At 35.5% G+C, this 16,239-nt stretch overlaps 1 protein-coding gene across 1 annotated transcript in view; it reads right to left on the bottom strand.

The window, feature by feature from the left end:
- PKN2 (protein kinase N2) overlaps nucleotides 1-16,239 on the bottom strand; it is a 245,382-nt gene that overhangs the window by 14,196 nt on the left and 214,947 nt on the right. The window contains 7 exon segments of the mRNA XM_042781698.1: nucleotides 4,429-4,520; nucleotides 4,599-4,674; nucleotides 4,765-4,898; nucleotides 5,528-5,654; nucleotides 5,878-6,046; nucleotides 7,119-7,194; nucleotides 7,496-7,639. Of these exon segments, the coding sequence (XP_042637632.1) occupies nucleotides 4,429-4,520; nucleotides 4,599-4,674; nucleotides 4,765-4,898; nucleotides 5,528-5,654; nucleotides 5,878-6,046; nucleotides 7,119-7,194; nucleotides 7,496-7,639 (818 nt within the window).

The raw sequence follows: 16,239 nt of genomic DNA, 5'->3' as shown, positions 1-16,239 counted from the left end.
AATGGCTAGTTCCATCCTCACATTTTTTGTGTACTTCCTTTAGAGTTCAGATGATTAGATATATTAGAAACTTGAAAACTGTATTAAGTTATTTTAGTCAGCAAAAAATCACATCATTAATAAGGCTAAGGCCACAGGACTGAATCCTAGATAAGCTAGTTGTGCTTTGCAAAAATGTACTCCCAACCCTATTCTGTTGTGTCAAATTATGAACTGGGAAGAAAAAGAGGCTGAGTGAGAAGGCCTTACAATAATATAAATTTAACATCCTTACTTGGAAATGGGGGGAATTGGAACTCAGAATACTGTTAATTAATGGTGGGTAGCGAATGTGGTCTTTGTGTGTGATTTATTTTGGAGTTAATTTATAATATGTTCATTTAAAAAGAGGTTGACTTGAAATATTAAAAGGCAGTTTTCTAAGTAAAGTAATATAATCCATAATATAGAAAGAAACTTCAGACTATGTAAGAGAACTGTTATTAAGAACAATAAGTAGTTTAGGAATTCTGTTAAAAAAAAATAAATCACTAATATACAGTAACAATGATTTCTAATGATCTATTAAAAGGAGTCAGTGAACATAAAAAGGATACTGTTTAGTTATAATTAGCTTAGTCTGAGTTATTTACTATTTGAGACTTGCAAGTAATAAATACATATAACTAAAACATACGGTGGTCTATTTTTTTTATGTTGATTTTTTTTTTTCTTGCCTTCCTCTAACTGCTTCTTGTTTCCTGCCTTCCTCAAATTTCTTGAAGAGCTTTTATTTCTTGATCTGAATTTTCCACTTCTCTACTTTAGCATCAGTTCTTCTGGAGATTATTTTACTTCCATGTTACTGGAAAGTACAGGGATTTAAAACTGAAGTTAGATAAGGATCACTCACAAACTTTCCTCCAAGGTTGGATTCATTTTCAGTAATAACAACCACCTTAGTTCTGGTTAAAATTCCATGTACCAATCTAGACATTCTTCTTTAATATAGTCTTAATAATATTCTGTCTAGACTTAACTGAAAAATGTTTTCCTAAAATGACTTAAAGTAGGAACAATGTAGCAGAAAGCCATATAAACCATCAAGATTAACAGAGATCAAAACAAAAAATTTACCACTTACAGATCTGAAATAAAGCAAACATTCTTCCAGGAATGAAAAACATTTAACCCTTTTATTGTTGCAGCTGGGGAGCTCTGGTGGCTTAGTGCTTAAAGCATTTGACTGCTAACCAGAAGGCTGGTGGATGAAACCCACCAGCCACTCCTTGGAAGGAAGGTTGGGCAATCTACTTCTGTAGTGACACTGCCTTGGAAACCTAAGGAGGGGTCGCTGTGAGTCAGATCCGACTTGACAGCAGTGAGTTTGGTTTTTTGGTATTGTTGCAATTATGAATAGACTGAAGGTGGGATTAAAAATTTGCTTCAATCACCTGCTTATGTAACATAAAAACATAGCTCCAAGCATGTAATATGGCTCTCTGAGGCTCAGAGAGGTTAAATGAAATACCCTGTGGTCAATTATTAATTAAGAAGTAACAATCAGGACTAGAAGTCAAGCTTCTCACAGCCTAGGGCTCTTTTCATTATACAGGGCTATCGTCCATTAATATTCAATAGATGCTTCCTAGTTGTGTAAGAGAAATATGTCTTGCAAATACCAAATAGGAACCTCTTTGTGTGATAAATATGCCATTTGTTATATAATAATTTCTATATTTGTCACTCTGTATTAACTTTTTAAAACAGTCATTCTTTAGCCTAATTATAATCTTTATTCACAAAGTCCTTAAGAATTTAAGGACAATTTAAGAATTGTATGTATCTCCTTGAGGTAATCTTTACACCTTAAACTGAAATTATCCCTTGATCCACCACCTTTTATTTAAACAAAAGATGGCTCACATAATAAAGAATATCACTTGTGAGTACTGGGCTCTTTTAAAAATCATATATATGAGACTATATGGTCAAAAACTACTCTAAAGCAAAGATGAGACAGTAAGGAAGCAGGGAAATTAGAGTACTGGAAATGGTACAACCAGAAAGGAATGAATGAGAATAACACATTTTGAAAAATGTAACCAATATCACTGAGTAATCCGTGTAGAAACTGTTGAATGGGAACCCAATTTGCTATGGAAACTTTTACTTAAACACACAAAAATAATACTGTTTAAAAAAAATTGTATGTAAAGATGTATCCACATTAATTTATATTTATTATACCCAGAAATTTAAGATCTTATTGTCAAAAAATGATTTTAGGAAAATAAAAGTTGGCAAGGGACTTATTTCTAAGATTTATAGAAAACTCCAATGCCTCAACACCAAAGGAATTAACAATCCAATTGAGAAATAGGCAGAAGACATAATAGACACTTCACCAAGGAGGATATTCAGGTGCCCAACAAACACATGAAGAGGTGTTCACGATCGTTTGCCATCAGAGAGATGTAAATCAAAACAACAATGAGATACCACTAATATTCACCCCAGCACTAATGGCAAAGTCAACAAGACAGAAAATAACAAATGCTGGTGAAAACGTGGAGAGATTTGGACTCTCATACACTGCTGGTGGGACAGTGAAGTGATAGAACCACTGTGGAAAGCAGTATGGTGATTCCTTAGAAAGCTAGAATTGGAGATACTATTTGACCTAGCAGTCCCATTACTAGGTATATATCCTAGAGAGGTGAGAGGCAGGACAGGAAGAGATATTCATTGCAGCACTATTTACAATAGCAAAAAATGGAAACAGCCTATCTGTCCATCAGCAGAAGAGTGAATGAGCAAACTATGGTATATACACACAATGGAATGCTATGCAACACTAAAGAATAATGTAGAGTCCGCAAAACACCGCATAACATGGATGAACTTGGAGGATATTATGCTGAGTGAAATAAGTCAATCACAGAAGGACAAATAGAGTATTAGTTCGTTGTTGTGGAGGGTCAAGGACAGGAGGGAAACTTTCTTTGTTGGTTGCCAGGGCCAGGAGGGGAAGGGAAGGAACACTGCAAAGAAAAAAGAAAAAAGAAAAAGCATTGACCCATGTCACTTTGTTGTTGTTGCTGTTATCTGCTGTTGAGTCAGAACTGACTCATAACGACCTCTCCTTGGGTTTCCAAGGCAGTATCACTGTGGAAGTAGATTGCCCCATCTTCCTTCCGAGGAGTGGCTGGTGGCTTTGAACTGGTTGCCAGCCTTCTGGTTAGCAGTCAAGTGCCTTAGGCACTATGCTACCAGAGCTCCCCATGTCACTTTAGTTTTGTGTATTTCACTGTACATAAATTGTGCTTTAATAAAATGCATGAAAAAAGGTAAAGGAAAAAATAGATAAACGGATATAGGTATTAATATAGGTTGAATTGTATCCCCCAAAAATGTGTTATAAATCTTAATTCCTGTAATTGCAGTTATAATCCCATTTGGGAATAGGTTTCCTCTACTATGTTAATGTGGCAGTATTAGTGTGGGGTGTGTCTTATGTCAATATCTTTTGAAATATAAAAGACATTAAGCAAGGAAGAGAGATGAGGATAGATAGATGCATAAAGATTTCCAAAGAGCCAAGGAACAGAAGCTGAAAAGACAAAGACCTCCCCTGGTAGTGCAGACAGACAGAAAAAGCATCCTTTTAGAGGCTAGCCCTGATTTCAGACTGCTAGCTTCGTAAACTGTTAAAAAATAAAGTTCTGTTTGTTAAAGCTACGTATGTGTGATATTTTGGTAATAGCAGCACTAGATACTAAGACAGGTACATTCATAAAACAACAAACACACACTTTTTTTTATTTTGCACACTACTGATTACAAAAAGTTACTTTTTTGAGCTTTTAAGTTTACTATTTGGTTAACTAAGGAGCTCTGGTGGCACTGTGGTTAAGGTATTCGGCTGCTAACCAAAAGGTTGGTAGTTCAAACCCACCAGCCACTCCATGGGAGAAAAATGAGGCAGTCTGCTTCCATAAAAATTTAAAGCCTTGAAACCCTATGGGGGTCACTATGAGTTGGAACTGATTGATGGCAGTGGTAGGTTTTTATATGGTTAATTGCAGATTCTCTATATATAACTTCCTTAAGATGAAATGGGATCTAGACTCACTTAACAATGATGAGTAGTTTCCTATTCTGTAAAAATAGTTTAACATCTCAAAGTGTTCAAAATTTAACAGAACTAATTTTCACATTTCATCCAGTTTTCTGGTTATCCAATAACCAGTTAAATGTCAAAAGAAGGGGCAGAAGGAAGGGTTGGGAGGATGGGAAATCAGTATTTAATTAAAGTCTAACTTATGTCAAGCATAGACATATTTACTTTCTTCATATATTAAAAAGAAATTGAAAGTTTTGCTGTTACAGTATACAAATCAATTACAATTTCAGAAAAATTAACAACTTCATTCTTTAAAAACTCACCTGTCTACTTCATCTCGAGCTACAATGTCTCCTTTCTTTAAGGCTTTTATAGCAAACATCTCATTTGTATGCTTATATTCAGCTAAAAGCACCTGAAATGGTATTAAAATTATTATTTCCCAGTTGAGTTACTAATTTTGTAGGTATTCAAAAAAATTTCAAAAGATTACCTTTCCAAAATGTCCCCTACCCAAGACAGCACAACATCTGAAGTCTTGCAGATTAAATTGAAACCTTTGCTGAGATCTGAAAACAGTAATTTCAGTTAAAAAAAAAAAAAAGCAATTAACTGTGAGACCAAACATACAGTAGCAAAACTATGTATAAATTCTTTACCTTCTATCCTCCTCAAGTTCTCGAATACCAGTATAATCTAGACCCGACTGAGGAATATCAGGCTCATATTCAGATTGGGATTTTTTAAGTATACTATTTCTGTCATTCTCAATATCAAAAGTAGCTGCTGAATCCTGCAAAAATATTAAATATTTATTAAACTATAACAACTTTCAGAACATAAATTCATTTCGTAAGGATGAAGTTAAAAATATTTCAAAAGTCATAACTATTAGAAAAGTAAAATTCAGATATTGCATAGTCATTCTTCTGATTATTAATCCTATATTACACTTATCTAAAAATAAGAAAAACTAATATATTATTATCATCTTCCATAAATATTCAGAAATGATACAAACCAAGTATAATAATTTCTTTAGTTAGGTAATTGATTATCTGGCTCCACAATGATTATATTCAAATGATAAAATGATGTCACATATAAAGATAATGAGTTTGCCAGGCAATGGGTCATTTAATGTCAACCATGCTTCTATGCGCCTTAGATCTTAAGAGGCCTATTTCATCTCTACTGGTCCATGTGTATCCAGAGGCTAATGCCAATAATATGGTAACATTAAGAAGTTGGTCATCTTCTGTCAATATGATCTAATTGAGTTGAGAAAAACCACCCATAAGAAACAAATACATGTTCACAGAGGCAGTTTTTATTTAATTAAAAGGTACAGTTCATGCACTGATACTTTTACTACTTATTCATACAGTGAAAAGGAATTATACAAGGTTTAAAATGTCTTGCCTGTCCTTGTGTATCCAAAACTCTTAATTCAGTAGATTCATCTATTTCTCCAAGGGAAGAAGCATGTAGTGAGGCCGGAGGAGGTTCAGGTTCAAGATCAAAGTCCAATTTGGTTACTGTAGAATCACTTACAGAACATAAAGTAATTCACCAAAAATAGTAATCCAAAGTATATATTTTAAATAGCTTTAGAATTAAAGCAAACAATTTAAATTTTGTAAGTAAATAATACTAATTTCAAAGTACAACTTTGAGAAATGAGGCTTTCAATACAGCCACTGTAACCAATATGTAAAAATGTCACAGTAATTATTTTATAGAAGTGATGCATAAAAATCTTAGACATATACCTAGCTGAAGGTGCTAGTTCAGGGATGCGTACATCAAGCACTGGCACTGTCGTAGGCATAGAAGCCTGAGGGCTAAAGGTGCCAGAATGATTTAGAATCGCTCTTCTCACCAGCCTTCCCCAAGTGGCAATATTAATATTCATCTGAGGAGCTCTGAGAAATGCTTTGCCTGTGGATATTGTGAATAAAGAAAACAGAATAAGTAATTTCTTTATATATTACTAAAAGCCATAATTTAAAAATTCATATTCATCAGTTTATAATTTATGAGGGACAAACAAAATTTGTCATTTAAAGAACAATTGGTTCTTATCTAGTCATTACTAAAGGCTATTCCAAACCAGGTAGTGTTTTGTTCTGTTGTGCACAGGGTTGCTATGAGTCATAGACAACTCAATGGCACCTAACAACAACATTGCCTACTAACATATGCTAACATAAGCTTTAAAAATAAATAGGTAAGGAATAGTTAGCTTTTTTCTTAAGTCTAGTGTTCATATATGGTTAAGGTTTAGACAAGAATTCTTATCCTTTTTGAGAAACAAAATGTAGTATTTATGGTTGAATCAATATGATGTCTGTCTGGGTTTGCTTCCAATAATCTAAGGAAGAAGTGAATGGATGGGAATATGAAAAAACAAAATTATCTGTGATTTGATCATAGCTGAAAATGGGTAACTGTATGTTACACTATACCGTCTCTTCATACGTACCATAGTTTTATACAAATGCGTGCCCTCTACACTGTTTGGTAACCATCCTTTGTGCCCCCTCCCCTACAGTTTCGTAAGTGTCACTATGCTATTTTTTTTTCATGTTGTAAAAAAAATTACAGCACTCAACAAAAGTAGAATGTGCATTATTTGTGTAAAAATGCAGTACATGTTTAAAATATTCTTTAAAAAAAAGTTAGAAATAAACGAACTATAAAAGGAAAGCAAAACAAAACATGGACAGATATCACTTTATAAAAAGTATTTAGATTTTCTATATTTAATACAAGGAGCTCTGGTGGCATAGTGCCGAAGGCACTTGACTGCTAACCAGAAGGCTGGTGGTTCAAACTCACCAGCCACTCCTTGGAAGCAAGGTTGGGCAATCTACTTTCGTAGTGATACCGCCTCGGAAACCCAAGGAGGGGTCTCTATGAGTAGGATCTGACTTGAAGACAGTGAGTTGAGCTGAGTTGTTGATATTTAATACAATGCCAATACAGTGTGTATTACATTCTTAATAATTACCTTGTTGTTTTGAGAAAATTTTCTTTTGCCTTTGGAGTTTTGGTCGTCTTTCAATAACTGGATTAAAAAAAGTAACCTGCAGGAAAGAAAATTCAAGTTGACATAAAAATAGCATTGGATTTATGGTTCAAGAAATTCACTAAACTTTTAAGATTTGAAAGCTTAAAGCATTCTTAGATTTAATTTAGCCCAACCCTCTCATTTTCTAGATGAGAAAGCTGAGAGAAGATAAATGTTTTTCAAGGTCACATTACCTATTCACCAGTAGAACTGAGCCAAGAGTAAGTCTTTTAGCCTACTAGTCTTTCCACTTTTGTACTACCTACATACATAATTTCAATTGAAATTATGTGAATTTAATAAAATACTTTTATTACCTCTGCAAATAAAGTACCCTGTGGTTCCAAATAGAGACACATGCCATGCCGCTGGTTGTCTAAAAAATCTTCTAACCTCAGAAATTTTACAGCACATAGAGATCGCCAATCACGCCAATAAACTGAAATTTCCAGTTCACGCGACTAGGATAATTAAAAAAAAAAGAAACAAAAGAAAGACATCATTGGACATACACTTGAATAAAACATCACAAAAAATATAAAATACAAATACAATGAACAAATATAACAAAAAAAGTTTTACTTTTAAAGAACATTTTATAGTATCTCTCTCAAATGTAATATGACTTTGAACATATTTACATATTTTATCTTAAAGGAAAACACATTCTGTCTCCAAGGTATGTATTTTATGTATACAAAATTGGGAACACCCAATCCAGATGAATGGCCACAGAAACTCTTTTTCCCTATCAAAGCTTCAATCTTTTGGTTTTCTTTCCTCTATCTGGCATCATTTCCTATACTATTACTAAAAGAACCCAGTGCTTCCCTCAAAGAACTAATTTCAAGCTTTCTTATTTTCTTGTCCCACTGTTAAGTCAGGGAGAGGTCTGTGACAATAGTATTTATTTAGCACTGATACATTGTGCTAAGTACCTATAATATAATTTAATCCTCAAAAGAATATTATGGGGTAGTAGGACTAGTGATACACCACTCATCTGTCAGTTTGTTGTATTGTGGTGGCTTGCATGTTGCTGTGAGGCTGGAGGCTATGCCACTGTATTTCAAATACCAACAGGGTCGCCCATGGTGAACAGGTTTCAGTAGAGTTTCCAGACTAAGACAGGCTAGGAAGAAGGAGGAGGCCATCTTTTTCTCAACAAATTAGCCAATGAAAACCTTATAAATAGCAGTAAAATGCTGTCTGATACATTACCAGAAAACTTTATGAATAGCCCTGAAACACTGTCCGATATAGTGCCAGAAGATGAGCCCCTCAGGTTGGAAATCACTCAAAACACAAATGGGGAAGAGCTGCCTCCCCAAAGTAGAGTCAACCTTGATGTGGATGGAGTAAAGCTTTTAGGACCTCTATTTGTTGATGCAACATAACTCAAAATGGGAACAAACAGCTGCATACATCCATTAATAATTGGATCATGAGGAAATAATTGGATAAAAAAACACAACAAAACACAAGGGTATTTGGAAGCAATCAGCCCTAGGACACGACGGCCTCAAGACCAGAAGAACTAGATGGTGCCCGGCTACCAATGCCAACTACTCAGGAGAGGATCAAATCTGGAGATCCTGGATAGAGTGGGAAGAAAAACATGGAACAAAATCCAAAACCTCAGTAACGAGCAGAATTACTGGTCAGATGGAGTCTGGCGAGACCCCTAATACTATGGCCCTGGGATACAATCTAGGTCTGGAATAAAACTCACTCCCAGGGGCTGGCTCTCAGCCCAATAATTAACAAGATGTACATGCAGACCACTTAACCCAGGGTGATGCACCCACATACTCTATGGAAATACATCTCTTGGAGCAATAGACCAGTGGGGCGACAGTCATACAGAGAAATGTAGGACAAATAGGAATGCATAACTATGAAGGGCACGAGGGCAGGGTAACTGGGCAGGGAGGGGAAGAGACTAGGTTAGGGTTGGGTATAGTAAATGGGGAATAAAACTAAATGTGCACGTAAAGTTGAATGTAAAACAAACTCTTAAAAAAAAAAAAAAGACTGGATAGACTAGGAAGAAAGACCTGGCCAAAAAAAAAAAAAAAAATATATATATGAATAATCAGATCATGAAATGTACAAAGTTTGAATCTAGGAAAACTGGAAGTTGTCAAAAGGAAATGGTATAGCAAGGATTGTGAGGCTGGTGCAGCACCGGGTAACGTTTTGTTCTGTTGTACATAGAGTCATTATGAGCCGGGGCCAACTCAAGGGCACCTACTCACAACAGGAGCAGTGATGGCAGGAGCCTGCATCAATAGGGAGGAAAAGGGAAAATTCAGACTAAGCTTCACACAGAAAAATATTCATTTGTTAAAACATGAAAAAATCAGCAAATAAGCAAACACATGAAAGTCCTAAAACAGAAGGTAGATTCTGTTATTAAAAATGATGCTTATGTGGGAAAACATATTTAAAACATTGGTTTTAACAATCAGTTAATAAATTCCTTCTAGAACACAGTTTAAAAGTTGGGGTCAGGCTATAAACTGACCTCTACATATATATTATATTCTATATACATTTCAATTATAGTTTTCCACTATTGTTCAGGATTTTGTAGTTCATCCACAAAAAGAGATAAATGTTCTTCCCTCCAGGCACAATCAAGTAATAAATTACTTCTTTTATATAACAACTTTCAATTTTACTACATATGCTCCTAGCATGTATGACAAAAAAAATCTTTTGACTTTAACAAAACTAGTTGATGCAAATGAACACAGAAAACACACAATAAAATGTATGATGAAAAAATGGATTAAAACACAATGTGCCAGAAAGTCTCATAGTCAATCAGGAAAAGTATCAGAAGAACATATTGATGGCAGTGAGTATGCGAACGCAGGGCCCACTACCTCGTTCTTACCTGATTCATAGTTGACACAGGGGAGAATACTAATCATGAAAGGCAAAGTGTTAAGAGAGTACAATTATTTTTTTCGGAGCTCTGGTGGTGCAGTGGTTAAGCATTCTGCTGCTAATCAAAAGGTTGGAGGTTTGAACCTACCAGCTACCTTGCAGAAGAAAGATGAAGCAGTTTGCTTTTGTAAATATTTATAGCCTGTCACTCCTCAGAAGGAAGATGGGGCAATCTACTTCCGTAGTGATACTGCCTCGGAAACCCAAGGAAGAGGGGTCGCTATGAGTAGGGTTCGACTCGAGGGCACATAACAACAACAACAACAACAACAACAACAACAACCCCTTTAAGGCAGTGGGTTTGGTTTTGGTATATAATTATTTTAAGATCAGCAAATGGCAGGCATATAGAAGGATTGGATTAGTAGCCAATATTATTCAAGTTAACAGTGTCAATATGCTGGATAAAATGATTTTGGGAAATAAATTGAAAGAATAAATGTATCAGGAACTGGTAATTTGGACTACAGTGTTTTAGACTAGAGGAGGAGAGGAGGAGAGGTCTGCTTTCTTTCTCTCAACTTCTAAGGTCTCAGGGAGGAAGACTTGTTATAGATCAGGCAAACAAAAGGGGGACAGGTGCTAGGGCTGGAATTAGTATTTATTAAAATTTCTCATACTTTTACATTGCTAAAATGATAGGATTATTTCTGTTTTACTCTGAATGAAAGGTGATTCAACTATCTCATGCTATTTACTCTAGCCATTCTGATAAAACTGACATTGACTCCTTTCTCTCCTTCGGTTTCTTTATTCCACACTTCAAAGCAAAGAATATAAAGATCTGAGATTAGGAATGGAAAGTAACCTCAATGATCTGCAGCCTAGGCCATGAGTGTTATGTAGCTTTCCTGGAGTTCAACATTGAGGCTTTAGATATAAAGCCCTTGTTCACCTTTTATTACTTTGTATTGTTAAGTATTATAAAAGAGGCATATACAATATGCAGTAATGGCACAAAGAGGGGAGCTGATGGACCATGAACCCAGTATGTCTGGCTTCAAAGCCAATTTATAGCAAACATATTACCTACGTTAAAAATGAGCAGAAACTTCTTGGAAGATGGCAGCATGAGCAGTTCTACACTTCCTTCTCCCCACACTATTACCAAAACAACCAAAAATCAGAAAAGTCAGCCTGTAAGATCTCTAAAGAACAACTAAAAAGTTGGCAGCAACTAGATGAACACAACATTAAGAAAAAGGTGACTTTCAAACAGTTGAAAAACTCTCCTTTTTATTGTGTGAGCCATTCCTCTTCCTTAGCTCTGTGGCAACAGTGGTTGTAGCAGTAGACTGCAGACTATTAAGAGAAGGGGTCTGTTCTCCAGCTCTGGAGTGAGTAAAGCAGACTTTTCTTTTGCTAGCAGACTCTTGTGTGTGTCAGTTCCCATGATGATCCTCCCAGTTTATACTGCCTCTTAGTTCTAATGGAGTGGGACAAAGTAGTGAATGATGCCTAAAGGCTGCGACCAGCCTTTATCACCTAGAACTAAATGTGATTGAAGCATACAACAGGCTTTTATGGGCCAATGGAGAAGTGGTAGTGTAACAGTTTCTTGAAGAATTTAGCCCTTTCAAGAGCTCTGTATATACAGGAGAACTGAGAAAGCCACACACATGCACTCGTTAAAATGCATATACACCAACACCAAATATGTAAGATAACTCTATGTTGTCACCTCAGGTAGACTCTAAGCATAGACTCATGTTGTAAAGGCTTGGAGAGATTTTTTTTTCCTCTTCTTCACACACAAGGAAATCTCTTTCCAAGCACTAGCTGGACACATGGCTAGGAAACAGACTCTTTGGTACCCACAAACGTCCAGGAGGACAGTCATTGAACAAACTGTTAGGGGAGGTTCTTGAACAGATGGACTCCAACAGGACTCAACTACAAAAACAATAACATTCCAAATCCTAGGGAAGGGGAAAAATCTGAAACTAGACCTAATACATTATAATATTCAAATGTCTCAGTTTCAACAAAAATACTAACAAGGCACAAAAAGAAATAAGAAAGGATAGTCCACTCAAAAAAGAGACAAAAGTTGTCACTATGGAAGCCAGGATAATGAACAGACTAGGATATTTTAAAACAACAGTATTAAATATCCTCAAAGGACTAAATAAAAATGCAAACAACTAAAGGAAATCAGGAAAACAATAAAATGAAGATATCAATAAAGAAATAGACACTTTAAATAAAGAGAAAGAAAACAATTTCTGGAGCTGAGCAATACAATAAATAAAATGAAAATTTCTCTGGAGAGGCTCAGCAGAAGATGAATCACAGAACTTAAAGACAGGGCAACTTAGAGAATCAAGTCTGAGGAGACAATAAAGAAACTGAGAGAGAGAAAAACAGAGTCTAACAGAACCGTGGCACACCAATTATGTATTATGGGAGTCCAAGAAAGAGAACAGAGAGGCAGAAAATATACTTGAAGAAACAATGGCACACAATTTCCTAAATTTAATGAAAAACATGAATCCACACATATAAGAAACTCGACAAACTTCAAATAGGATAAACCCAAAGAGAACAATACCAATACATATAATTAAGCTTTCAAAAATGAATGTTGAAAAGAGAATTCTAAAAGCTGCAAGAAAGAAGTGAATGATCACATACAAGAGATCCTCAATAAGCACCAATTTTTCCTCAGGAACACTGGAACCCAGAAGATGGTGGGACTTATTTAAAGTGCTGGAAGAAAAGAACTGCCAATCAAAATTCTATATCCAGCAAAACTATCTTTCAAGAATGAGGGCAAATTAAGATATTCCAATACAATAAAAAGCTAAAGGAATCTGTTATGACTAGACCTGCCTTACAACAAATGATAAGGGAATCCTTCAGACTGACAAGAAAGGACTAGACAGAAAGACTTGAAGAAATAAAAACGATCTTTACCAAATGTAATATAATGGGCAAATATAAAGGCCAATTTTATGTTATTTTTAGTTGGTTACTCTAGTTGTTATGTCCTACATGATTTATAATGACAAACAAAAAGTATAAATTTTGTTATTAGACATACCATGATTAAAGATGTGGTTGGAGAGAAAAACAACATAAAGGTGGTGGAGAAGAGCAGTACTAGAAAAGTACTTAAACTGGTGTCAATTTAAACTAGGTTGTTATAAATGTGGGATATTAAATAAAATGTTCATAATAACAATAAAATTATTTATCTAAAAAATATACACAGCTTCCCCCCCCACCCCCCCACCTGGTGGCAACCAACAGTTAAGCCAAGATGTGTGCTTTCAAGCACATCCAGACTATGGAGGAAGAGGCAGTCTGAGGGGATGTGCCTTCTGCTGAGGGTCAGCTGATGGCAGTACTGAAAGCTCTCTGTGCCATACAGGGTCCTCCCCCCACCCCCACCCCCACCAGGGCTGGATAAGGCATGCTGACTGTGATACAAAGCCAAGCAAGGTTATGTCATTTTGCCTGTGCTGTGGTGGCCGTAAACACCCAGTGGCTAAGGATGCAACCTATGGCAAGCATGTCTGCACGGTGCTAACCAAATGAAATTTGCTCAAAGTCTTCAAGCTGCTGCTGAGGAGTGAGCTGGATGCCACTGTGGGGCCCTGAGAGTCCAGAATTCTTACTGGGTTGGTGAAGATTCCATTCTAAGTTTTCTGAAGTTATTCTCAGTGATCCACTCCACAAAGGTATCAGAAGAAATCCTGACACACAGTGGATCACTAAACCAGTTCATAGCAGTGGAAGATGTGTTGTCTGACATCTGTAGGCCCCAAAGGCCTTGGCCTTGGGAAGGGCCACAAGTATCGCATTACCGGGGGTTCTTGCTTGGAAAAGGTACAACATTCTCTAGCTCCACTGTGACTGTTAATATATGTAATGTTTGTAAAATTTATAACTAATAAACAGTTTAGCAAAAAAAAAAAGGAAAGGAGAGGGGGATGAAAATTATTCACTGCAAGAAGAATCAACTAAACACAAGTGACAACAGTGTTGGAGGAAATGAAGGACAAATAAGATATAAGACACAAAAGAAAATAGCAAAACAGTATAAGCAAGTAATTCCTTATCAGTAATTACTGTAAGTTTGTTAAACTCTCTAATTGAAAGGCAGACGTTGGCAGAATGGATTTTTTTTTAAAAAAAGATCACCCATCTATATAGATCTCTACAAGACACACACCTTAGACCCAAAGACACAATTAGATTGAAAGTGAGAAGAATATATGTATGGGAAAAAATACTCCATACAACCAGTAACCAAAAGAGAATAAAGTGCCCATACTAATATCACATAAAATAGACTCTTAAGTCAAAATCTGCTACAAGAGACAAAAGAAGACATATAATGATAATAGGGACAATTCACCAGGAAGATAAAACCATTATAAATATATATACATCTAACATCAGAAGTCCAAAATACATGAAGCAAACTCTGACAGGACTGAAGAGGGAAATACAGTTCTACAACAATAGTTGGAGACTTTAATACACCACTTTCAATAATACATATTAACACCCAGAAAAAATATCAATAAAGAAGTAAAAGATTTGAAGACCACTACAAACCAACCAGACCTAGTAGACATATAGAAGACACCTTTCAACAACAGTAACATATACATTCTTCTCCAATATACACGTACCATTCTCCAGTAAACCATATGTTAGGCCAAAAAACAAGTTTCAATAAATTTTAAAAGATTGACACCATGCAAAGTATCTTCCCAATCACAATGAACTGAAAGTAGAAATCAGTAACAGAAGGAAAATGGAAATCACACAAATATCTATAAAATTAACAGTATTAAACCAATAATGGGTTAAAGAAGAAATCAAAAGGATAATTAGAAAATACATATAAACAAATGAAAATGAAAGTATAACTTACCAAAGCTAATGGGATACAAGAAAGGCAGCACTCAAAAAAATTTATACCACTAAATGCCTACATTACAAAATTAGATCTCAAATAAATAACGAACCTGAGGATCAAGAATAAGAAGAGCAACTAAGCCCAAAGATACCAGAAGAAAGGAAATAAAAAAGATCAGCGTATAGATAAATGAAATTGAGATAAAGAAAAAGCAACAGAGAGAATCAACACAACCAAAAATTGGTTCTTTGAAAAAAATCAAATCTTTATATAGTCTGACAAAGAAAAAAATAAGAGAAAAAGAATTAAAACCAGAAATGAAAGTGGGTATATTATCACTGACCCCAAAGAAAGGAATTAGATTATAATGCACAACTGTTTATCAACAAATTTGTTACTTTAAAAGGAATGGATAAACCTAGACATATACTACCTAAATTGACTAAAGAAAAAAATAGAAAATTCTCAACATATTCATTCCCATAACATGGGAAAAGACTGAATCAGTCATTTAAAACATCTTAACAAAGAAAACTCCTGGGGGCCAGATGGTTTCATTGGTGAATTCAACAATTTTAAAAAGAACTGACACCAATCCTTCTTAAATTCTTCCAAAAAGTAGAAGACGAATGTTTCAGAACTCACTCTATGAGGCAAGTATTATCAAAGCCAGACAAAAATACCACAAGAAGAAAAAACCAAAAACTACAGACTAATGTCCATTATGAATAAAAAGTCTAAATAAAAAACAGGTAAACTGAATTGCCACCATTCACCTGTCAGTTTGTCATACTGTGGTGGCTTGTGTGTTATTGTGAGGCTGGAGGCTATGCCACCTGTATTTTAAATACCAGCAGGGTCACCCATGGTGGACAGGTTTCAGTGGAGCTTCCAGACTAAGACAGACTTGAAGAAGGAAGGGAACATCCACTTCTCAACGGGCCAGTAAAATCCTTAAGAATAGCAGCAAAACACTGATACGTTATTGGAAAACTTTATGACTAGCCCTGAAACACTGTCTGTTACAGTGCTGGGAGATGAGCCACTCAGGTTGGAAGGCATTCAAAATACAAATGGGGAAAGGCTGCCACCCCAAAGTAGAGTCAACTTTAATGATGTGGGTAAAAAGTCTTTGGGACCTCCATTTCTTGATGTGGCATGATTCAAAATGGGAAGAAACAGCTATAAAGACTCATAAATAATCGAAACATAGATTGTATGAAGTATGAATGT

The sequence above is a fragment of the Orycteropus afer genome, unplaced genomic scaffold, assembly GCF_000298275.1.
Source record: "Orycteropus afer afer isolate SDZICR_OR568_19922 unplaced genomic scaffold, OryAfe1.0 scaffold00152, whole genome shotgun sequence".
NCBI classification, from domain to species: Eukaryota; Metazoa; Chordata; class Mammalia; order Tubulidentata; family Orycteropodidae; genus Orycteropus; species Orycteropus afer.
Note: the sequence above shows the minus strand (reverse complement) of the source record. Positions and strands in the feature narration are given on the sequence as shown.